General features: G+C 39.9%; 1 protein-coding gene across 1 annotated transcript in view; it reads left to right on the top strand.

Annotated features, from left to right (window-relative positions):
• Positions 1–26,010, top strand: part of LOC101726659 (phospholipid-transporting ATPase FetA-like) — a gene marked incomplete at its 5' end in the record, with an annotated part of 67,427 nt that overhangs the window by 36,852 nt on the left and 4,565 nt on the right. The window contains 9 exon segments of the mRNA XM_087183554.1: positions 4,857–5,019; positions 5,854–6,042; positions 7,186–7,301; positions 9,741–9,905; positions 11,705–11,816; positions 22,559–22,664; positions 23,014–23,161; positions 23,706–23,889; positions 25,282–25,505. Of these exon segments, the coding sequence (XP_087039680.1) occupies positions 4,857–5,019; positions 5,854–6,042; positions 7,186–7,301; positions 9,741–9,905; positions 11,705–11,816; positions 22,559–22,664; positions 23,014–23,161; positions 23,706–23,889; positions 25,282–25,505 (1,407 nt within the window).

The raw sequence follows: 26,010 nt of genomic DNA, 5'->3' as shown, positions 1-26,010 counted from the left end.
GAGTGTGTCTGGAATTGTTTCTGCATCTTCTAATCTGTTCCACTGGTCCTCAGGTCTGTTTCTTTGCCAGTACCATGCTGTTTTTATCACAGTAGCTTTGTAGTAGAGTTGCAGGTTGGGGATTGTGATACCCCTTGCCATGTCTCTGTTGCCTAGAATAGCTTTTGCTATTCTGGGTCTCTTCTTGTTCCAAATGAATTTTTGGATTGTTTTCTCAAGGTCTGTGAAGTATGTTGCTAGGATTTCAATTGGGATTGCACTGAATCTATATAGCAGTTTTGGAAGTATGGCCATTTTCACTATGTTGATCCTTCCTACCCAGGAGCAAGGGATGTCTTTCCATTTTCTGATATCATCTTCAATCTCTCTTTTCAGAGTGCTATAATTTTCAGAGAAGAGGTCTTTGATTTCTTTCTTTAGGTTGATTCCTAGGTATTTCAGTTTTTTGGATGTTATTGTGAAAGGAATTGTTTGCTCTATTTCTGTCTCAGTGAGTCTGTTGTTTGTATAGAGGAAAGCTATTGATTTTTGTGTGTTGACCTTGTACTCAGCTACTCTACTAAATTTGGTTATTAAGTCTAGAAGACTTTTGGTGGCCTTCTTGGGGTCTTCAATATAGAGTATCATGTCATCTGCAATTTGACGTCTTCATTCCTGCCTTTATTCCTTTTATTTCTTTCTCTTGTCTAATTGCCATGGTTAATGTTTCCAAAACTATATTGAACAGGAGTGGTCATAGTGGACATCCTTGTCTTGTTCCTGATTTTAATGTGAAGGATTTCAGTTTTTGACCATTTAGTATGATACTGGCTGTTGGTTTTTCTTTTCCTTTTTTTTTTTTTGGTACTGGGGATTGAACTCGGGTCCTTGCACTTGCGCAGCAGGCGGCAAAACCACTGAGCTAAATCCCCAGCCCAGTTTTTCATAGATGGCTTTTATCAGATTGAGGTAGAGACCATCTATTCCAATTTTTTGCAGAGTTTTTATCATACATGCATGTTGGATTTTGTCAAATGCTTTTTCTGCATCTATTAAGATGATCATATTGGGTAGGGGGTTTAGCTCAGTGGTTCCGGCGCCCGCCTCGCAAGCACAAGGTCCCGAGTTCAATCCCCGGTACACACACAAAAAAGATGATCATATGGTTTTTGTCCTTGGCTCTATTGATATAGTGTATTACATTGATTGATTTGCACATGTTGAACCATCCCTGCATCCCTGGGATGAATCCCACTTGGACAAGGTGTATGATCTTCTTGATGATCTTCTGCATTCTGTTTGCCAGTATCTTATTAAGGATTTTTTTCATCTGTGTTCATTAGTCAGAGTGGCCTATAGTTCTCTTTTTCGGTTGGGTCTTTTTCTGCTTTGGGGATCAAGGTGATGCTTCCTTCCAGGAATGAATTTGAGAGTGTTGCTTCCCTTTCAGTTTCACTGAAGAGTTTAAACAGCAGGGGCAGTAGTTCCTCTCTAAATGTCTTGTAGAATTCAGCAGTGAAGGTATCAGGACCTGGGCTTTTCTTCATTGGTAAGTTTTTAATTACGTTTTCAATTTAATTGATTGATATTGGGTTGTTTAGAATTTTTAGGTCTTCTTCATTCAACTTTGGTAATTCATATGTATCTAGGTATCTGTCCATTTCTTCTGTGTTTTCCATCTTATTGGCATATAGGTTCTGGAAGTAGGTATTGATGATCCTCTGGATTTCTGCTGGGTCTGTTGTAATTTCATCCTTTTCATCCCTAACTGCATGTATTTGGGCCTTTCCATTCCTTTTACTGATAAGGTTAGCTAAGGGTTTGTCAATTTTGTTTATTCTTTCTAAGAACCAACTCTTGGCTTCATTGATTTTTTGTATCATTCTCTTAGACTCCATTGCATTGATTTCTCCTCTGATCTTTATAATTTCCTCCTTTTTATGGGCTTTGGGTTTGTCCTACTCTTCTTTTTCTAGAAGCTTGAGGTTCAGCATCAGGATGTTTAATTAGGCTCGTTCTGTTTTCCTAATACGCATATTCACTGCTATGTATTTCCCTCATAAGACGGCTTTCATTGTGTCCCATAGATTCCAATATGTTGTATTGTCATTGTCATTTAATTGAAGGAACTGTCTGATTTCTTCTTTAATTTCCTCTGTGACCCATTGGTTATTCAGAAGTGTGTTGTTCAATTTCCATGTGTTTATGAAATTTTTGCAGTTTCTTTTGCTATGGATCTCCAATTTCGTTGCACTATGATCTGATAATATACAGGGGATAATATCAGTTCCTTTCCACTTACTTAAATATGTTCTATGAGTGAGTATGTGGTCTATCTTGGAGAACGACCCATGTGCAGCTGAAAAGAATGTGTATTCTGATTTTGTGGGGTGGAACACTCTGTAAACATCTGTTAAGTTCATTTGTTCAAGAGTTTGATTGAGTTCTAGTATTTCATCACTTATTTTTTGTCTAGTTGATGTATGTATTTGTGACAGTGGGGTATTGAGGTCCCCCACTACCATTGTGTTAGTGCATATATGACTTCTCATGTTCATTAGTATTTGTTTTATACAGTTGGGCACACTAGTGTTTGGTGCATAGATATTTATGATTGTCATCTCTTCCTTTTGGATTGTTCCCTTTACAAGGATGTAGCATCCTTCTTCATCTCTCTTAATCAGTGTTGGTTTGAAATCTACTTGATCTGCAAAGAGGATAGCTACTCCTGCTTTTTTTCAGGTTCCTGCTGCATGGAGTATTGTTTTCTACCTTTTAACTTTCAGTCTATGAGTTTCTTTGTGAGGTAAGTGTGTTTCTTGCATGTATCATATTGTTGGATCTTGCTTCTTGGCCCATTCTGCCAGTCTGTTTCTTTTGTTTGGTGAATTGAGACCATTAACATTGATGGTTATAACTGATACATATTGACTTATCATTGTTATGACTTTTTCTTTTTGTTGGATTCTCCCCCTTTACATTTAATTTCTTGTCACACCCAATGGGTTCATTCTTCTGTGCTTCCTGGGGTTGTGATCCTTGTTGTCTTTTCCTAGGGTATTGTCTAAATTTTTTTGGAGTGCTGGTTTGGTATTCATGAAGTTCCTAAGTTGCTCTTTGTCATGAAAGAATCTTATTTCACCATCAATTTTGAAAGATAGTTTTGCAGGGAACATCAATCTGGGTTGGAGGCTGTTTTCCTTTAGGGCTTGGAATACATCACTCCAAGCTCTTCTTGCCTTGAGGGTTTGCATTGAGAAGTCTGCTGTGCTTCTGATGGACTTTCCTTTGTATGTGATTTGTTTCTTTTCTCTAACTGCTTGTAGAATTTTGTTCTTCTGTTGGGTTTCTGGAATCTTAACAATTATATGCCTATGTGTAAATTTTTTTTGATCAAGGCTGGTTGGAGTCCTATATGCCTCACTTATCTGTATGTCAAGTTTTTTTCCTCTGCTTGGGAAGTTTTCTGCCATTACATCTGTGAACAGTTTTTTTATGTCATCTGCACTCTCCTGTTTCTTCATTGACTCTGATCAGTCTTATGTTATTCTTCTTTGTATCATCTAGCAGCTGCTGGATTGATTTCTTGTGGTCCCTTACAATTTTGAAGCAATTTTTCTTTTCCTGTTCACTAACTGCAATCTTATCTTCTATATTTGAAATTCTGCCCTCACATTGGCTCATTCTGTTGTGTAGACTTTCAGTGGAGTTTTTGATCTCCTGGAAATCTGTTTGCATCTGTTTTATGGATTCCATTTGTTTCCTATGTTGGGATTCCATCATGTTCCTCAGCTCCTCTCTAGATTTATTAATCATGTCTTGCACTACAAGCACAATCTCTGCTGTTATCTGAGAAATTATTTCTGATTTCATTTTTTCCAGATCCTGTTTTGTTGTCAATTCAGGGAGTCCAGATTGTTGAGTATCACAGTGTTCCATCTCATTTCCCTTTAGGGTTGCTGTAGGTGATCTGGAAGTCTGGTTTTGAGACTTTGTTATGTGTCTTCTCATTTTGATGGGGGTGAGGGGTTGGAGGGTGGCACGGCTTACCTCCTCTGTGCTGGGAGCAGTAGTATGGTGGCCTGGAAGACTCCTCCTCTGTGCTCGAGACTTTTTAAAATTTAAACATCACTGTTTTTTTGATCACCCCTTGTACTCTGGAGTGGGAATAAGATAATCTCAGAGCCAGTGTTTACATGGCTACACTCAAACTGAAGTAGAGAATGTGAGTCAGTGTCCATAGGAGCCAAGGCCATGGCCAGGAAAATGGTTAATGAATTTTAAGTCCAAAAATTGAGGACAAAGTTGGAGCATAAAGCAGCAAGGCCAGTGACCATGAGAGTTAGAGATGGGAAAGATCATGTATGCTGTAGGTCAAGTAAACTAAGTCTGTAAACAAACAAATACCAAAGTTTCCTTAGCTTATGGCTTTGTTTGTAGTAGTCCTCCCTACCCTCTTTTTATCCCTGGGGGTCTAGAAAGGAATAATGAAGCCCAGTAATACCATAGTACCCAGGGCTCTCTTCCCTTTTCAGCTTCCAAAAGCAAGCAGAAGACAACCAGAAACAAGACTTTTCCCACATACCACTTACTCATAGGGAGCAAATATGGCTTCATACTCTCAGGTTTGGTTATCAGATAGGACTTGGGACTTAGAAGAGTAGAATATAAAGATAGCCATTGGTCACTCAGAATATCTGGGGTAAAAAGTGGGCAAAAAATGATCAGCCACATAGTGCTTAGCTTATCTCCTGTGGCACAGATCTTTTCTGGCCCAAGTACATGGATGGTCAAAGTTAGATGCCAGAAATGGCCCCAAGTTGACCTATAAAATGTTAGCTGTTGCTGAAAACTTTGTTCTCCTTTATATATTCCAGAAAGAAAAAGTTGACTTCTCCTACAACAAACTGGCCAATCCTAATTTTTCATTTTATTACAGTACTTTGGTGGAAGCAGTGAAAAATGGAGATAACTGGGTACACTTGTTTTTTCTTTCCCTCTCATTGTGTCACACTGTGATGTCAGAAGAGAAAGTAGAAGGTAAGGAGAGGCCTAGGATCTCAGGGAGTGAGAATGTGGCATAGAGTCTAGGGTGGTTGGAGGTGGATGTGGTTTGATAGGGTCTGTAATGACTCAGTCTAAGAAAGAACATTCTAGATTTTTTTTTTGGTACTGGGGATTGAACTCGGGACCTTGTGCTTGCGAGGCAGGTGGCGGCACCACTGAGCTAAATCCCTGGCCCTAGTGGATACATCTGTCTGACCCCAAATCATACTCCTAACCAACCTTTTTCACAAATGTAAAACTCCAATTTTCCTGTTTTAAAATCAAATTGAAGCTGCATGCAATGGTATGTGCCTGTAATCCCAGCGCTTGGGAGACTGAAGTGAGTATATAACTTGAGCCTAGGGCTTTAAGTGTTTATCAAAATGTAGCTGGTCTTAACCAGGAGCACCTTATTTATGCCACATGCATGAGAATCACCTAAGAGATTGTTTAAAATTCAATTTTCTAGGCCCTCCTTCCAGATTTTGTGATCCTGTTTCAGCGAGTTTGGGTGGGACCCAGGAACCCGCATTTTTAGTTAGTTCTCCGAGGCATCTTTACCCACTAAAGTTGAAAAGTAACTGCCTATGTTTCATTTGTTTGTATACATTGCATATACCATGTACCATGAGTTGAAAATATTGGAAAGAAAAAAAGACTAACATGTTCTGTGCAACAATGGGCTTTTAGGGCCAGACTTGTGAGGAAGTTTTGAAGAAAGATGTCCCTCCTGGGCTCCATCTTTATGTAAGCCACTTGGAAGATAATGTTACTTCTGGGTGGACTCCAGCTGCTCATCCCTGTGGATGCCTTCTTATCTCCTGTCAGGTGAGCTGGTGTACCAAGCTCAGTCCCCAGATGAAGGTGCCCTTGTCACTGCTGCCAGAAACTTTGGATTTGTATTTCATTCCCGCACGTCTGAGACAATCACAGTGGTTGAAATGGGGGTAACCAGAGTCTACCAGCTGCTGGCTATTTTAGACTTCAACAGTGTACGCAAGAGGATGTCTGTTATTGGTGGGTGCCCCTCTTAGTCAGCCCTCTCCCCTTCTTTGTCCTTTATACATATTCACATATTGATTTTCTCTGTCTTCTACACACAAAAGCTTCTCTCACTCATATGCCCTGTTACAGCCACTTTCTCACAGGTGCCACACATTCAGACACATACATTTCTACTTTATCTCTTACCTCCTTTAAATTTTCTCTTATACATATATGAGGACTTGCTACCATATGCTAATTTCCCTCCCTAGTGTTTCTGGATAGTGGCTTGCAATCACCCTCAAAGCCAAGATGAAGACAGAGAATACATTCCAAAAGGTTGAACATGGAATAAGAGATGGAAGCAAATAATGCAGCCGGCCCTCCTCATCTACAGGTTCCACATCAGTGGATTCAACCAACTATAGATCAAAAATACTTGAAAAATAACGAAGTTGCATCTGAGCTGGGGATGTACTCAGTAATAGAGCAGATCCCTAGCATGCACAGGGCCCTGGATTTAATCCCCCAGCACCAAAAAAAGAAAAATTATGTCTGTATTGAACATGTACAAACTTTTTTCTTATCATTATTCCCTAAACAATATAACATTATAACTATTTACATAGCAGTTACATTTTATTAGGTACTATAAGTAACCTAAAGATGATTTAAAGTATTTAGGAGGACGTGGGTAGGTGATATGCAAATACTCTGCTATTGTATATGAGGGATTTAAGCATCTGTGTTTTGGTACCTACAGGGGGAAAAGACTCCAATCTCCTGGGATACTGAAAGATGATCATATAGGGGGAGTTCATATTGTCTTGCTCTCTCAATTAGTTTTAGCCTCAGACTGAAGAGAAAGGTCATTTTTCACCCTTGGTCCTTACTGGGTGTGAGCCTTGGTCTGGGACTTGGAATTGAGAGTCTAACATTATTCTGCATCAGAGTCTTCAGAGGATATTGAACCATGGGAGAACAGGTTCCGTAAGTTCCTCTGTCACTCTCACCACACCATTTATCCTGTGTGCAACCACTCATTGAGTTCTTAGCCTCCAAAGGTAGCAGAAACAAGTGTCATGGGAAACTGTCTCCTGCCATCCCTCAGTGACCCAGACAAGTTCTTATAATAATACATCCTCATGGTACTTTGCTTAATTTGCTTGCCTTTAGTGCGGACACCTGAAGATCGGTTAATGCTTTTCTGCAAGGGAGCAGACACAATCATCTGTGAGCTGCTTCATTCATCCTGTACAGATCTTAACAATGTGACCATGGAACATTTAGATGTAAGTGTTTAGGTTGCAGGAAAAGGAAGCTGTGAATGATTCTTTGTGTCAGGATACATGTTCATAAATGTGTCCCATGTCCATGTGCTTTTGTATAGGTATATATTGGTATCTGTGTTTGTTTAGTTGGTGGAAGACTAAAACTCATTCTGTGGGATTCTCCCTAATCACATTGCCAACTTCAATGGCAAAGAGGTAGGTGGGACAGGGCCTTAGAGGTGGGACAAGTATCATGTCTTTGGGAGCACTTACAATAATGAGAATAGTTCTGTGGTTCCTGTCTCAGGAGGTTATTTGCTCTAGAATAGGGACTGCTAATATGGGAATATGGGAGGCTTATTTCATCAGCCATGATGACTGCCTTTAGGGTATAGAGTAGAAAGCACTGGGCTAGGCCACTGAGGGAATTTTTTAATACCTCTGTCTGTTGCCCACAGGATTAGAATCCCCAAGGACATCTCCCCTCTTCCTATCTTACCCTACATCTACCCTCTAGGATTTGAGATTTATTGAAAAGAGAGTGGTTCCAGCCTGCTGGCACAGGAAAGCAAAATCTGATCCATATCCTCTGGGATTTCTACCCCTAAACCTGAATATACAAAATGTTAGGGGAATAAGGAAAGAACAAAGGACAAGATGGGAGATGACATAAAAATAGTCTATAAAAAATAAATTGGAGAAAATGCTATTTCATTAGACTATTTGAAGATGACTTATGTTAACACACTGCCAGAAGTCAGAGACAAATAGCCAATAAGCACATGAAAAAATGTTCTACATCATTAGTCATTAGAGAAATGCAAATAGAAAACATGAAAGGGGCCGGGGATTTAGCTCAGTGGCACCGCACCTGCCTTGCAAGTGCAAGGTCCTGAGTTCAATCTGCAATACAAAAAACAAAAAAAAATGTAGTATCACTTTACACTCACTAGGATGGCTAAAATAAAAAAGGTGACAACAATAATAAATGTCAACAAAGATGCACAGAAATTGTAACCCTCATACGTTGCTGATGGAAAAGTAAAATGTCAACGCCACTGGAAAATAGTTATCATATGGCCCAGCAATCCTATTATTACATATATTTCCAAGAGAAATTAAAATATACATCTACACAGGGCCGGGGATTTAGCTCAGTGGTTTTGCCGCCTGCTGCGCAAGCGCAAGGACCCGAGTTCGATCCCTGGTACCAAAAAAAACCCCAAAACACAAATATACATCTACACAAAAACTTGTATATGAATGTTCACAGCAATGTTATACATAACAGTCAAAAAGTTGAAAACTCAAATTGTCCATCAACAGATAAATGGATAGATAAATTCTGGTGTACCTGCAAAATGCAATGTTATTCGACAATAAAAAGGAATGCAGGACTGATATGTGTTACAACACTAAGTGAAGAAGCCAAAAGGCCACATATTTTATTATTTCATTCATATGAGATGTCCAAACTAGGAAAATCTATAGAGGTAGAAAGTAAATTAGGGGTTCTAGGGGGAAGAGGGAAAAGTGGAGAATGACTGCTAATGGACATGTTTCTTTTGGGGGTGATGGAAATGTTCTGGGATTAATAGTAATGGTTGCACAAACTTTGTGAATATACATTCTGTGAATTATACACTTTAAAAGGGTGCACTTTAAGCCAGGTGTAGTGGCACACACCTATCAGCCCAGCACTCTAGGACGCTAAGGCAGAAGGATCACAAATTCAAGTCCTACCTGGACAACCTGGCAATTTGGTGAGATCCTGTCTCAAAAACTAAATAAGGGCTGTGGATGTAGCTCAGTGCAAAGGCCTTGTGTTCAGTACCATAAAAATAAAAATAATAGTGATTTTTTAAAATAAAAGGGTGAACTTTGAGTTGAGAATGTACCCTAGTGGTAGAGCACTTGCCCAGCACATTCAAAGCCTTGGCTTTGATCCCCAGCATTGCAAATTAATTAATTAATTTTACAGTGTGTGAATTGCATCTCTTTTTTAAAAAAATCATTGTACTGTCCTACATGAGATAGTTCTTCTATCTTATACTGGTTCCAAAGGCCACAGGATTTGTGGACTACTTGCATATCTTTTATCAATTCAGAACACATGAGTTATGGTAACTTTTCAGAGCATTTTCCCAGACTGGTTTCAAATGATAGCATAAAACTGTTTCAGATCTTTTGACATGCTTCCTGCTACTAATGTCAACAAACAACTACACCAGGACCTTCATTCTCAGGAGTATTCTCAATCTTCTAACTTATGCTGACCCCCTTGTCGGGATGTTTTGCTAAGAAAGTTCAGGATTTGCTTTCTGATTAGACCAGGTATCAACCCCTAGTACTAACCAATCAAACCCTGTTGTACAAGCAGACAGGACCTCTGGGGGCAATCTGCCACTCCCTTAACTCAGCCTTAACCTAATCCTGCCTCAGTGCACACACGTCTTCCAGGATTTTGCCACCAAAGGCCTTTGCACCCTCATGGTGGCCTACCGAGAGTTGGATACCACATTCTTCCAGACCTGGAGCCACAAGCACAGTTCAGCTTGCCTGTCTTTGGAGGATCGAGAAAATAAATTATCAGTTATCTATGAAAAGATAGAAAAAGACTTGATGGTGAGTGTGAGGAAGTTGGGGACAGACTGGGGACAAGGATGTGGGAGGTGGTAGCCAGAGACTAAGCAAGAGCTCTGGGAGTGGTCTACATAGGATCGGCAAGTGCAGGCAGGCTCAGAAAGAAGTCCCAAAGTTTTGTGGCAGGAAGTCAGGGTACTAGAATCCAGATTGATTCACTATATCCTGGGTCTTCTGATTCCATTCCATAATGAAAAATGCAGTGGTTGTAATTTTTTATCTTTCTGTAAGTGTTTCTTACCCCAAAAGCTGCTCACAGAAGCTAAGTAATCTGGGAGAAATCAAGGTGTGAAAAAACACAGGTTAAATTATCCAGAACAAATGGTTAAAATAAGACCGAAATATTCATTCATTCTTTCATTCATTCAACAGATTTATTAGGTATATCCTATGTGCCAGACACTGTGCCTTTAGCAGTGGAGCAAACAGACAAAAAGTAACATGTATACTATGTCAGAAGGTGAAAATGTTACATGAAAAAAAAAAAGCCAAGAAAAAAAGGGTGTCAGTACATGATGTGTGCTTTTGAGGGGGTAGAGGTACTGTTGCTATTTTAAACAGGGCAATTAGTCTTCACTGTGAAGAAGACATCTGAGAAGACACCTGAAGAAGGGGACAAGCTAGGCTTTTTAGATGAGCTTTTCAGACAGATTAGTAGCAAGAGAAAAGACTCTATCAGAGGCAGGCCGTTAGCTGAATAGCAAGGCAGCCAGTGTGGCTAGAACAAATTGAGGAGAGAATATAAGGACATAAGACAAAGTGATAGGAGAATGTTGTCTTAGGCCAGGACAAGGAAAATAGTGAAATATATGAAACCATAGAATAGTTCAATCGGTTCGACCAAATAGCTTTTAAAATCATTTGTTGCATATTGAGGTTGTACTAACTAGGGGAACAAGGGCCAACCCAAAGGAGACCAAGTAAAAGATAGTTAAAATGGTGGAGGTGAGAGATGCTGATGAAGTAGTAGAAATAGTGAGGAATGTTCAGATTCTGTAAATTTGTTTCTTAAAGGTAAAGAGTCAACAGAATTTGCTGATGAGCTGGGTTATAGGATGTTAGGAAAAGAAAAATTAAGGATGACCCTGAAGGTTTTGACCAGACTGATACAGGCCAGCTCTGTTATAAAAAAGAGAAATTACTGACACCAAAGGGAAAATGTCGAATCTCAGATCTTCCACACTCCTCTTTTAGAAGGCTACCAGAAATCATTCAGTAGTCTGTTTATCTGTCAGTTCCTCAGACTCGGTCCTGGCACCCATCCCTGTGTAAGCACTGTTGGGGTGTTATGGAGAGAAAGCGCGGTGTTGGACCAACATTCTTTTATCTAGCATGGGAAAAAGTCTTGAAAACCTTAAAAAGCCCCAGTGGGTATAACCAATAAAGTAGGGTTGAACAAAAAACTGGAGTAGGACATGGGGATCCCTTATCCAGGACTCACCACATTTGGATCCAGGAATTATTCTGTGAGACAAGGAAGAAGTGGAGGTATGTTGAGAAATAAATGGTTTAGAAGTAGCACGTAGCTTTATAGATGACTCAGGCAAGTCTTTTGTCTCTCTGGTCTCTAATGTTGTTTTTCTAAATTTTCTTTCAGTGAATAGCTGAAAAACTGTGTGTTGAGAGGCAGAGTGTGGTGAATTTTATACCACTAGGGCCCTTATGCCTGAAGAGAGCCAGCTCACTAAAGAGAATGCTGAAGTGCAAATTCAGTTGTTAGGTAGCGCTAAATTGCTGTGACTATCTCCCTTTTTCTCACTCACTGATATCTTTGTTCAAAGCTGTTAGGGGCCACAGCCATAGAAGACAAGCTGCAAGATGCAGTACCTGAGACAATCATCACCCTGAACAAAGCCAAAATTAAGATACGGGTTTTAACTGGAGATAAGCAAGGTAAAGAGAAGCTCCTAGCCAGAACACTGTCTTTCCTGCCCACTTTAGCCATTTCTTTCCTTCTTCATTTTCCTTTTTTTCTTAGCAACTTGCTTGACAAATACCTATAACTCAGATTAAGTCTTTATAGGACACCTTCATTTCCAGTTTTGTATACAATTTGCTGAGTATATACTTTATATCAGATGTTATACTAGTCATTGAAAACATAGAGACAACATGACCCCCACCAGCCAGGAATTTACAAGCTAAAAACTTTAAAGACATCTTTGACTGGACCCTCTCTGTTGTCCCAAGGATCCATTTTCTCATTGCATCCACTAATTTGTCTGAAATGTCTCTTGACTATGCCATCACCTTGGTTCAGCTGTCATCCCCTGTTTTTTGTAAAAACTTCTATTTCCTACCCTTATTAATTTCAGAATAGCTACATAAAACCATCAGTTTAATCTTCCTGAAATATACTAATTTTATAATGTTACTCCTCTAGTCAGGGACCTAAGTGACTCCACCTTGTATGTCAGACTCTGTCTGGCCTTCCAGATCTTGATAATCTGCTGCTACCTTGCATCCTTATCTCCATCCTAATGTGACTGTTACCTTCAATATGTCCCAGATAAACCAATTCCTATTCTAGAGCCTCTGTTTGGTTGTTTCTTCACTTCACACTACAGATATCTTTTCTTTACCCTAAACAGTGTTATTCATGTTTCAAGGCCTTCCTGTAAGAAAGTTTCTCTGACAATTGCAGTCTTTTCTCTGAATTCTGATACTGCTACTTGAATCCAAGATTTGGAACTTTTTTTCCCTTAGTATGAATTTATTCCAAATTCTGGATTTTTCAACATAAGGAAGGACACAAGTTAAACATGCCTCAGTCCCACATAAAATCTAGCATAGAAAAGGACACATCACTGTTCAAAAAAATACATCCTGAATCAGCCCGCTGCAGACAGGCAGGTCTGCCCACGCCCTACCGAGGTCCCGAGTCGCAAAGAACACGCCAAATCAGCCCACGGCCCGGCAACAATCCACTGGACCCCACCCCCTGCTCCTCTGTACAGCCACCTGGTTCCACACTACAAAGATGCAGAGGACATCGGACCACCAGACCATGGTACTGAGTCCCACTGCTCCCGGCCCAGAGGTAGGAGCTTCTGAGCCACCATTCCACTGCTCCTGGTCCAGAGGAAGGGGCTTCCTGGTCACCATCCCTCCCGCTGCTCCCAGCCCACAGGAAAGGACTTTTAGGCCACCATCCCTACCGCTGCTCCCAGCCCCTGTCCCACCTCTTCCAGTTCAGAAGAGGTAATCCGTGCAGGCGCTAACAGCGCCCCCCACCCCAGTAGAAATGAGAAAACACGTAAATAAGTCTCAAAACCAGACTTCCAGATCACCTACAGCAACCTCAAAGGGAAATGAGATGCAACACTCTGATACTCAACCACCTGGACCCACTGAACTGGCAACAAAAGGGGATCTGGAAAAAATGAAATCAGAAATAATTTCTCAGATAACAGGAGAAATTGTGCCCCTAGTGCAAGACATCATTAATAAATCTAGAGAGGAGCTCAGGAACATGATGGAATCCCAACATAGGAAACAAATGGAATCCATAAAACAGATCCAAATAGATTTCCAGGACATGAAAAACTCCATCGAAAGTTTACACAGCAGAATGAGCCAATGTGAGGACAGAATTTCAGATATAGAAGATAAGATTGCAATTAGTGGCCAGGAAAAGAAAAATTGCTTCAAAATTATAAAGGAACATGAGAAATCAATCCAGCAGCTGCTAGATGATGCAAAGAAGAATAACATAAGACTGATCAGAGTCAATGAAGAAACAGGAGAGAGTGCAGATGACATTAAAAAAATCTCTTCACAGAAATAATGGCAGAAAACTTCCCAAGGAGGGGAAAAGAACTTGACATACAGATAAGTGAGGCATATAGGACTCCAACCAGCCTTGATCAAAAAAAATCTACACATAGGCATATAATTGTTAAGATTCCAGAAACTCAACAGAAGAGCAAAGTTCTACAAGAAGTTAGAGAAAAGAAACAAATCACATACAAAGGAAAGTCCATCAGAAGCACAGCAGACTTCTCAACACGAACCATCAAGGCAAGAAGAGCTTGGAGTGACATATTCCAAGCCCTAAAAGAAAACAGCCTCCAAGCCAGATTGATGTACCCTGCAAAACTATCTCTCAAAATGGATGGCAAAATAAGATACTTTCATGACAAAGAGCACCTTAGGAACTTTGTGAATACAAAACCAGCACTCCAAGGAATTTTACACAATATACTAGGAACAGACATTGAGGATCACAACCCCAGGAAGCAAAGCAGAATGAACCCATCTGGCATGACAAGAAATTAAATGTAAAGGGGGAGAACCCAACAAAAAGAAAAAGTCATGGCAATGACAAGTCAATACATTTCAGTTATAACCATCAATGTTAATGGTCTCAATTTACCAATCAAAAGAAATAGACTGGTCAGCACCCAGAAGGAAGCTCCCCACCTCCATTCCAGGCTCCTAGGGCCAAGAAGATGAGCCGGTCCCAGCACCTGGAAGGAAGCTCCCCACCTCCATCCCAGGCTCCTAGGGCAGTGAAGCTCAGCCAGTCCCAGCACCCAGAAGGAAGCTCCCCCACTGCCATCCCAGGCTCCTAGGGCCAAGAAGGTGAGCTGGTCCCAGCCCCCAGAAGGTAGCTCCCCGCCTCCATCCCAGGCTCCTAGGGCCAAGAAGGTGAGCCGGTCCCAGCACCTGGAAGGAAGCTCCCCTCCTCCATCCCAGGCTCCTAGGGCAGTGAAGTTCAGCCAGTCTCAGCACTGGGAAGGAAACTCCCCTGCTGCCATTCCAAGCTCCTAGGACAGAGAAGGTGAGCCACGTGGGTGCCAGAAGCACCACCCCCCCCCCCGGAAAAATGAGAAGGCACATAAACAAGCCTCAAAAACAGACTTCCAGATCACCTACAGCAACCCCAAATGGAAATGAGATGGAACACTCTGATACTCAACCACCTGGACTCTCTGAACTGGCAACAAAAGAGGATCTGGGAAAAAGGAAATCACAAATAATTACTCAGATAACAGCAAATATTTTGCTCATGGTGCAAGACATGATTAATAAATCTAGAGAGGACACAGATAAAAAAATAGAGGATCTGAGGAACATGATGGAATCTCAACATGGGAAACAAATGGAATCCATAGAACAGATACAAACAGATTTCCAAGTGATTCAAAACTCCATCAAAAGTCTGCAAAGCAGAATGAACCAATGTGAGGATAGAATTTCACATACAGAAGATAAGATTGCAATTAGTGAGGAGGAAAAGAAAAATTGCTTTCAAATTGTAAAGGAACATGAGAAATCAATCCAGCAGCTGCTATCTGATGCAAAGAAGAATAACATAAGACTGATTGGAGTCAATGAAGAAAGAAGAGAGAGTGCAGATGACACAAAAAAACTGTTCACAGAAGTGATGGCAGAAAACTTCCCAAGGAGGGGTAAAGAACTTGACATACACATAAGTGAGGCATATAGGACTCCAGCTAACCATAATCAAAAAAAATCTACACATAGGCATATAATAGTTAGGATTCCAGAAATCCAACAGAAGAATAAAGTTCTACAAGCAGTGAGAGAAAAGAAACAACTCACATACAAAGGAAAGCCCATCAGAATCATAGCAGACTTCTCAATGCAAACCCTCAAGGCAAGAAGAGCTTGGAGTGATGTATTTCAAGCCCTAAAGGAAAACAGCCTCCAACCTAGATTGATGGACCCTGCAAAACTATCTTTCAAAATTGATGGAGAAATAAGATGCTTTCATGATAAAGAGCACCTCAGGAACTTCATGAATACCAAACAGGCACTCCAAAAAATTTTAGACAATACCCTAGGAAAAGACAATGAGGATCACAACCCCAGGAAACCCAGTGGAATGAATCTATTGGGTGTGACAAATTAAACGCAAAGGGGGAGAATCCAACAAAAAGAAAAAGTCATGACAAGGCTTTTAAAACTTTTGAGTTCATCTCCCTAATGAGTGTATAATTCAATCTTATTATTGTACTGATTAGTATTTTCCTGATTCTAGAACTGCACACCATTCCTTTTGCTATACTGGCTATTTATCATCTTCTTAAGTCTACATTTTAATTGGGTTGTCTATTAATGGGCTCTAAGAATACTTTATATACTCTGGTCATAGGTTATATGCATTGTAAATATGGTCTGTTTAAGGACTACTTTTCATTTTAATGATGTTATTGAAAGTTCTAAAGTTTGGTGGAATCTCATTTATCAATTTTTTTTCTTTTATACATCATGTTTTTTGTATCCTAGGTAGTTCTTGCCTACCCTGAATTCATAAATATTTTCCCTTATAATTTCTTCTTAAAGTTTTATGCTTTTAGGCTTTCTTATTTAGGTTCATAGATCCCTTCAAGTTATTTTCATGTATGGAAAAAAAGGGTTGAGCTTAATTTTTTATATACGGATACCAGGTGTTCTAGTGTCATTTGCTGAAGACACTATCTCTTCCTCGGCTCTTGAATCAAGTTTATATTCTATAAAATGCTAATGTTAAAGAATCTTTCAAAATTCAGTGGACCATATATGTGTGGTTCTATTTGTAGATTCTCTGTTTTATTCCAATGATCCATATGTCTTTCCTTACACCAACACTGCCTTGATTACTGTAGCTTTAGAAGAAGTCTTAAAATTGAGTGCTAAACGTCTTCCAACACTGGTTTTGTTTTTGTTTTTGGATTTTCCAGGTCCTTTGTACTCCTACATAACTTTTAAATTTCAATATCCAGTTCTCCATTTATAACAAGTATACACAGACCTGAATTTTTATATATACCTTGTGTTTTCTAATCCTGCTAAATTCAAGTACAAGTTCTAGGGGCTCCTAGAGATTTCTTAGTATTTTCTCTGTAGATGATCATTTCATCTACATATAAAGATTTTGCTGCTGCCATGCCAATCCTATCCTAGTTGTGTCATTTTATTCCCAGACTATTTTGGTTTAGACCTATGTTTCAAAGTCTAATGGACAGATGAAGAGTAGGCATATATGCCCTTGTTCCCCACTTTAGGGAGAAAGCATTGTATGGTCTCCATTCATAGAAGGAGTTTTTGTTGGAAGTATGGAGTACATGTCTTTGATCTGTTGAGAAGTTTCTGTTCTACTTCTAGTGTCCTGATAGATTTTACCATGAACAGCTGTAGAATTTAGTCCAATACTCTTTCTCCAACTAGTGACAGGATCATATGGCTTTCTCCTTTCCTCTGTTAAAAGTATTACTTTTGGGGGTGGATCTTCCAATGCTGAACCAACATGGCCATGCCTATAATAAAACCACTTTCTACATACTGCCAGATCTGACTTCTAATAGTTTGTTTTGTTAAACAAATTTCTATCTATGTTCATACTTTTTTCTTCTATTATCTTTATCCAGTTTTAGGATTAGCACAATGTTGACTTCCTAAAATGAGGGGAGAAGTCTTCCTTTTTTCAGCTTTAAATGTTTGATATAATTTATCAGTTAAAATGTATATGAGCCTGCTGTTGTCATATAGGTAGGTTTTCAAGCCAGGAATATACTTTCTTTAATAGGTGCTATTCAAATTTTATATTTCCTCCAGAGTTAGTTTCATTAATTTGTCTTCTAAGTTACTTCTTAGAAGTTGTCAAATTTATTTCCAAAAAGATTTTTGTAATATGCTTTCTATATCCTTTTAAATTCTGTTAAATCTGTGGTAATGTCTCCTAGATCTTAATATTGTAATTTAAAAAATGTATAACTGATATTGTATAACAAGAAGAAAAGGTCTAAAAGACCAGGGGAATTGGGAGGGGTAGGGGAAGGGAAAAAAGGGAAAGGAAAACATATGAGAAGAGGAAAAAAATGGAAACAAGGTCTTTGCAAATAGGGAAGGGTGGAGGGGGTGAAGGGAGAACAAGGGAAGGGGAAAAAAAGTAAGAACCAAGAGACTCATGTAATGGTACAAGATCCCAATGATGAATGTAACTGTATTGTATACCTAAAATGTACCAATAAAGTTGATGGGGGGGGAAATAGACTGGTAGAATGGGTCAAGAAGCAAAATCCAACAATATGCTGCATACAAGAAATACACTTAATTCAAAAGGAAACTCATACACTGAAAGTTAAAGGGTGGAAAACAATACTCCATGCGACAGGAACCTGAAAAAAAGCAGGAGTAGCTATCCTCTTTGCAGATCAAGTAGATTTCAAACCAACACTGATTAAGAGAGATGAAGAAGGACACTACATCCTTGTAAAGGGAACAATCCAAGAGGAAGAGATGACAATCATAAATATCTATGCACCAAACACTAGTGTGCCCAACTATATAAAACAAATACTAACAGACATGAAAAGTCATACATGCACTAATACAATTGTAGTGGGGGACCTCAACACCTCACTGTCACAAATAGATAGATCAACTAGACTAAAAATAAGTAATGAAATACTAGAACTCAATCGAACTCTTGAACAAATGAACTTAACAGATGTTTACAGAGTCTTCCACCCCACAAAATCAGAATACACATTCTTCTCAGCTGCCCATGGGTCATTCTCCAAAATAGACCACATACTCATGCATAGAACATATTTAAGTAAGTGCAAAGGAATTGAAGTTATCCCCTGTATATTATCAGACCATAGTGCAATGAAATTGGAGATCCATAGCAAAAGAAACTCAAAAAATTTCATAAACATGTGGAAATTGAACAACACACTTCTGAATAACCAATGGGTCACAGAGGAAATTAAAGAAGAAATCAGACAGTTCCTTCAATTAAATGACAATGACAGTACAACATATCAGAATCTATGGGACACAATGAAAGCTGTCTTACGAGGGAAATTCATAGCAGTGAATACATATATTAGGAAAACAGAATGAGCCCAATTAAATAACCTGATGCTGAACCTCAAGCTTCTAGAAAAAGAAGAGCAGGACAACCCCAAAGCTCATACAAGGGAGGAAATTATAAAGATCAGAGGAGAAATCAATGCAATGGAGACTAAGGGGACGATACAAAAAATCAATGAAGCCAAGAGTTGGTTCTTCAAAAGAATCAACAAAATTGACAAACCTTTAGCCAACCTTGTCAGAAAAAGGAAAGAAAAAGCCCAAATCCATGCAATTAGGAATGAAAAGGATGAAATTACAACAGACCCAGCAGAAATCCAGAGGCTCATCAATACCTACTTCAAGAACCTATATGCCAATAAGATGGAAAACACAGAAGAAATGGACAGATTCCTAGATACATATGAATTACCAAAGTTGAACGAAGAAGACCTAAAAATTCTGAACAACCCAATATCAATCAATGAAATTGAAAAAGTAATTAAAAACTTATCAACTAAGAAAAGCCCGGGTCCTGATGGCTTCACTGCTGAATTCTACAAGACATTTAGAGAAGAACTGCTGCCACTACTGTGTAAACTCTTCAGTGAAGTTGAAAGGAAAGCAATACTCCCAAATTCATTCCTGGAAGCAAGCATCACCTTGATCCCCAAAGCAGAGAAAGATCCAACTGAAAAAGAGAACTATAGGCCAATCTCACTAATGAACATAGATGCAAAAATCCTTAATAAGATAATGGCAAACAGAATGCAGAAGATCATCAAGAAGATCATACACCCTGATCAAGTGGGAGTCATCCCAGGAATGCAGGGATGGTTCAACATATGCAAATCAATCAATGTAATACACTGTATCAATAGAGCCAAGGACAAAAACCATATGATTATCTCCATAGACACAGAAAAAAGCATTTGACAAAACCCAACATGCATTTATGATAAAAACCCTACAAAATATTGGAATAGATGGTCTCTACCTCAAACTGATAGAAGCCATCTATGAAAAACCAACAGCCAATATCATACTAAATGGTCCAAAACTGAAATCCTTCACACTAAAATCAGGAACAAGACAAGGATGTCCACTATCACCACTCCTATTCAATATAGTTTTAGAAACATTAGCCATGGCAATTAGACAAGAGAAAAAAATAAAAGGAATAAAGATAGGAAATGAAGAAGTCAAATTGTCATTATTTGCAGATGACATGATACTCTATATAGAAGACCCCAAGAACTCCACCAAAAGTCTTCTAGACTTACTAACCAAATTCAGTCAAGTAGCTGGGTACAAGGTCCACACACAAAAATCAATAGCTTTCCTCTACACAAATGACAGACTCACTGAGAGAGAAATAGGGCAAATAATTCCTTTCACAACAGCATCCAAAAAACTGAAATACCTAGGAATCATCCTAACAAAAGAAATCAAAGACCTCTTCTCTGAAAACTATGGCGCTCTGAAAAGAGAGATTGAAGATGATATCAGAAAATGGACAGACATCCCCTGCTCCTGGGTAGGAAGGATTAATATAGTAAAAATGACCATACTTCCAAAACTGCTATATAGATTTAATGCAATTCCAATTGAGATCCCAGCAGCATACTTCATGGACCTTGAGAAAACAATCCAAAAATTCATTTGGAACAAGAAGAGACCCAGAATAGCAAAAGCAATTCTAGGTAACAGAGACATGGCAAGGGGTATCACAATCCCCAACTTGCAACTCTACTACAAAGCTACTGTGATAAAAACAGCATGGTACTGGCAAAGAAACAGACCTGAGGACCAGTGGAACAGATTAGAAGATGCAGAAACAATGCCAGACACACTCAGCCATCTCATCTTTGACAAAGGAGCCAAACACCCTCACTGGAGGAAAGATAGCCTCTTTAATAAATGGTGCTGGAGAAATTGGGCTTCAACTTGCCAAAGATTAAAACTAGACCTATATCTCTCACCATGCACTAAACTAAAATCAAAATGGATTAAAGATCTAAATATTAAAATAGAAACTCTGAACCAGTTGGAACAGAGGTTAGGTAGAACCCTTGAAGACATCGGTGTAGGAAAAGATTTTATGAACAAAACCTCAGTTGCCCGTGAACTAGCACAAACAATCAACAAGTGGGATCTCTTCTTATTTAAAGGCTTCTGCACAGCAAGAGAAATCACCAGCAGTGTGAAGAGACAACCCACAATGTGGGAAAAAATCTTCACCTGCTCTTCCTCAGACAAAGGTCTACTTTCTCGAATCTATAAAGAACTTAAAAAGATCAGACCTCCCAAATTTAAAGACCCAATCCAAAAATGGGCATCTGAAATGAACAGACATTTCTCAGACAAAGAAGTAGAAATAGCAAATAAATACATGAAAAAATGTTCAACATCACTGGTCATTCGAGAGATGCAAATGAAAATAATGCTGAGATTCCACTTCACTCCAGAAAGAATGGCTGCTATCATGAAATCAACCAATAACAAATGCTGGTGGGGCTGTGGGGAAAGAGGAACACTGCTCCACTGCTGGTGGTTGTGTAGACTGGTGCAACCACTGTGGAAATCAGTACGGAGATACCTCAAAGAACTAGGACAGGAAGTCCCATTTGACCCCGCTATTCCACTGCTGGGGATCTTCCCCAAAGAATTGAAAGAATCATACCACAGTGATATATGTGCACCCATGTTCATAGCAGCACAGTTTGTAATAGCTAAAACTTGGAAACAGCCCAAATTCCCATCAACTGGAGTCTGGATAAAGAAAATGTGTTTTTTTAATAAAATGGAGTACTACTCAGCCATAAAAAATGAGAAAGTAGAGACATTTATAGCTAAGTGGATGAACATTGAAGCAATACTCTTAAGTGAAATAAATAGGACACACATGTATAAATACCGAATAGTTTCTCTGGAGTGAGAAACTAAAAGTGTAAATAAGGACCAAAATGTATAATAGGTAATATGAAATAGGAAGAAAAGGGGCAAAGGGGAAAGAAGTGGGAGGGCTAGGGGAAAGGATAGAAGGGAATGGGATTAATATGAGAAAATGGAAAAATAGGAACAAAATCTTTGTAAATAGGGAGGACTGGAGGGGTTGAAGGGAGGGCTGGGCAAGGGTGAAAAATAAGAACCAAGAGAGACTATGTAAAGGTGCAAATTTCCAATGATGAATGTCATTATATTGTATACCTAACATGTACCAATGATTAGAATGAATAATCCATAATGTAAAATAGGAAGAAAAGGTCCAAAGTGGTAGGGGTAATGGGAGGGGCAGGGGAAAGGAAAGAAGGGAAAGGACAAATGATGAGAAATGGAACAAATGAAAATAAAGTCTTTGTAAATAGGGAAGGGTGGAGGGCGTGCAGGGAGGGCTAGAAATGGGAAAAAAATAAGAACCAAGATGCATTATGTACAGGTACAATTCCCAATGAGAAATGTAATTGTGTTGTATACCTACAATGTACCAATAAAAGAATTTAATAAAAAAAAATTCTGATTGCCTAGACAAGTAGACACAGACTGGAATTGATTTCAGAAACAGGGGAAGGTTTTCTAGAGAACAGTAAGCCTGAATGATTCCAGTTATTAATAAGTTACTTGCAAGTCTGTACCAAGTAGACACTTACCTGTGGATGTTTGAATGTGGTCTCTACTTATTTATGAAAAACACACTTGGACTGCATCCAAGGCAAATGTGGGCCAATGGGCTCTGAGTCCTCGGTTAGGGCCCATGTAACTATACACTGTGAGACCCGACCCTATCTGTAAATACCAGCCAAGTAAGACCTGTGTTTCCTTTCTTACAGAGACTGCTGTGAACATTGCCTACTCTTGTAGTATATTAGATGATGAAATGGATGGGGTGTTCGTGGTGCAAGGCAAGAATTATGAGACAGTTTATCAAGAAGTCAGGTACAGGTGAGAGCCAATCCCTGGACCCAAGCTTTACCCACTCATTTCTTCCCTCAGTGTGGCCCCCACACCACCAGAAGAAACAGGCAAGCAGTGAAGGAGGAGAAATAAAAAACCTAAAATATCTGCGAGAATTTTGTAAAGAAGCATTCAGGCTAAAAGAGTTGGGAGTATGGGGGATGGAGAAGTATGGCATGATATAAATGGTCTAGACCTAAGGCAGTGGCAAGTCTCAGAAGACAGTCAAGCCTGCAGTCCTGTGCCCTCCTTGCCTACTTTCACCTTGGGACACATTTTCCTAAGTCCTGGGGCTTCAAGTCAAATACTGACCACTACTCTTGGCTTTCAGGACAGCAAGGGCCAAGATGAAACCTGAGTCTCTACTGGAATCAGACCCAACAAACATTCATCTCTCCACAAAACCCAAAATGCCCTTCACAGTACCTGACAAGGAGCCCAATGGCAACTATGGCTTGGTCATCAATGGCTACAGTCTGGTGGGCAACACAGTGCTATAACTCTCTTCTCTTCTTCCCAAAACTTCTCTTCCTACATCCAACCCACTTCAGGGAAATTTCTCCTAGTCTATGAGTCACCCTATTCCCTCTCCCTCAGGTATCTTTGCCTGAAAGAATCCTTTCCCCGGGCTCCTTTAGGCAGGAGTAAAAGAAGAAGGAAAAGCCAAGGGAAAAATCCTTTCCTTATCTAAATTCCTTACTACTGATATAGCCTGTCACTGAAGGAAAGGGAAAAGGCAAGCAGAACCGGTCCCTCCAATAAGTCACTTGGCCTCATACCCCTCAACTGATTTGACCCAATGAGAGGCCCTGGCCAGTTTCCCATTGGAGGCTGAGTCAGACATGAAGATGCCTAGAACTGACTCAGGGGTCTGACTTCCCTTGGGAGTGAACACCTTGAGAGAAGCTTTGCCTGTCCTATGAAGGACAGGAGAGTATGGAGGGAAGGAGAGGGACCTGAGAATGTCCTACCCTGAGAGTCTTTTGGGGCAGTCTGAAAAGTGAGTGTGTCCTGGTGCTGCAGGCCTGTGCTCTAGAAGAGAACCTGGAGTTGGAACTGCTGTGAACAGCATGCATGTGCAAGGGTGTGATCTGCTGCCGGATGACACCCCTTCAGAAGGCCCAGGTGGTAGAGCTGGTGAAGAGGTACAAGAAGGTGGTGACATTGGCCATCGGGGATGGGGCCAATGATGTCAGCATGATCAAAGGCATGTGAGGGGAGAAAGGAAATAATCTCCAGCAATAGCTTTCCCCTTCCTTCCTTCATGGGCAAAACTAATCTGGTTGGTTATGTGTTGCTGGCTTACACTTCCTACCTATCATATTCAGTATATGTTTATACTGTTTTGCAACCTCATTCATCCTCCTTTACACCTGCACTCTCACTTACTTACACCTGCAGACAGCCCATATCCATAGCCTTACATACATTCAGATTCATTTACCTACACTATGATATGCACACAGAGATACATATGGTCCCACAAGAACACATGCATACATTCACAGAACAACAAGCTGTGTGGCTACCATATTATCTGTATTAGATAGCATTAGAAAGGACCCCTGGGCAGGAGTTAGAGCCTGTTCCTTTTTTGAAGGCTGTAGCTTGTGAGGCCCAATATAACCTGAGACTATATTCCCAGGAACTTGCCTTGGCTCTTTTGGATGAAGGAAAATAGGCAATTTATTGCACTTTGGACCAATAGAAGCAGATGGCTGAAATTTACAAGTTTTAATTTCAGGTGAATGTTGTTAGCCTCCAGCAGCTTGTCACTCTATAAGGTATGGACACAATCTAAAGGTGCTATAGTCCCAGCTCTCTTCCCATACACTAGCAGAACACTAACAGGCACTCTAGCTTCTACTTCAATAGTAGGAGGTGTTTTTGCTCTCTTCCCTAGTTCCTAGAACCACTCTGGTCTTTAGGGCCTTAGAGTTAAGTTATCCCATTAAACAATTCAACAAGTATATACCAGAAGATCAGTGAATTTGGCCAGATAATACTGAAATATCACAGATTACTTTAAATTTTTAGGAACTTCAGTCTTATATTCCTTTACATATAATCTTTGCTTTATCTTGAAAAAGTCACCTTAGACCTCCTGAAGAGTTTATTTTTCACTAACAAAGTATATACATCATAACACTCTTCCCAACAGCTGGATTTTAACCCCTTAAATAAATGTAGGTAATTAAATATTTTGTTAGATTGACATCCATCTTGCATTTTTAATTAAAGTGGTTTCTATATATAACAAGTAATTTATGCCTCAATATCTGCACAATGGGAAAGAACTCAAACCTGTAGAGTAGGGGCAAAGAATATCTGGGACAGTTTTCTAGTACTGGCCATACCAGGCATTCTTGAGTGGCAGAATCCAGGAGGGGCTGTTTTACAGTTTGAGGGGGAAGGGGTACAACCGATTAAGGAGAAAGGACTCCAGTAAGGAAATGCCACTTTGAACTGGGCCTAACATTTTCCAAATGTAAAATAAGGAATTTGTACAACATCATCTCAGTGTTCCCTTTACATTCTTCAAGGTAAGAGCCCAGGAAACCAGCTCTGTGGCTTAGAAACTTCTGGGGTTTCATTGCAACTGCCCACATTGGAGTCGGCATCAGTGGCCTTGAGGGGATGCAGGCCATGCTCAACAGTGACTTTTCCTTCTCCCAGTTCCACTACCTTCAGCGTCTTCTCTTGGTCCATGGCCGCTGGTCTTATAATCGCATGTGCAAGTTTCTCAGCTACTTCTTTTATAAAAACTTTGCCTTCACCCTGGTGCACTTCTGGTATGCCTTCTACAATGGGTTCTCTGCACAGGTAGGAGGTTAGGTGTCAATTTTCATTCTAGTCAACTTAGTGTTCTCTATTCACTCTTCACTTCAGCCTGTGTCTGACACATTGCCATCCATCCAGAGAAGCTCTTTACCCCATACTAATCTCATCCCCCCAACACTACACTAACCTTAAATGTCCAAACTGTAACGTTTCTGGCCTGGCTCTGATTTGGCTTTGACTCCCATTACAGGAACTATCCCATAAGCTATGTATGTTCACTGACATTGATACTAGCATTTTCAAACATATGTGATGGGGGAAATTGCTAGATGTATAACTTTTCTTAGCACCCACAGTAATCTTCATGGAACAGGGTAAGTCTCAAGGAGCCTCTGGATCAGTCATGTCAGGCAGACTAGTACAACATTCACTTGTTGCCATACTTGGAACTACAGCATCTGTTTACTTCACCACACTGACTTCCCCAGCCTCTGCCAGCGCGAGCGCATGCGCGTGCGCGTGCACACACACACACACACACACACAC

Source organism: Heterocephalus glaber, unplaced genomic scaffold (assembly GCF_053883595.1).
Source record: "Heterocephalus glaber isolate CG9 unplaced genomic scaffold, H.glaber_assembly_v1.0 deba00001481, whole genome shotgun sequence".
Classification (NCBI taxonomy): domain Eukaryota; kingdom Metazoa; phylum Chordata; class Mammalia; order Rodentia; family Bathyergidae; genus Heterocephalus; species Heterocephalus glaber.
Note: the sequence above shows the minus strand (reverse complement) of the source record. Positions and strands in the feature narration are given on the sequence as shown.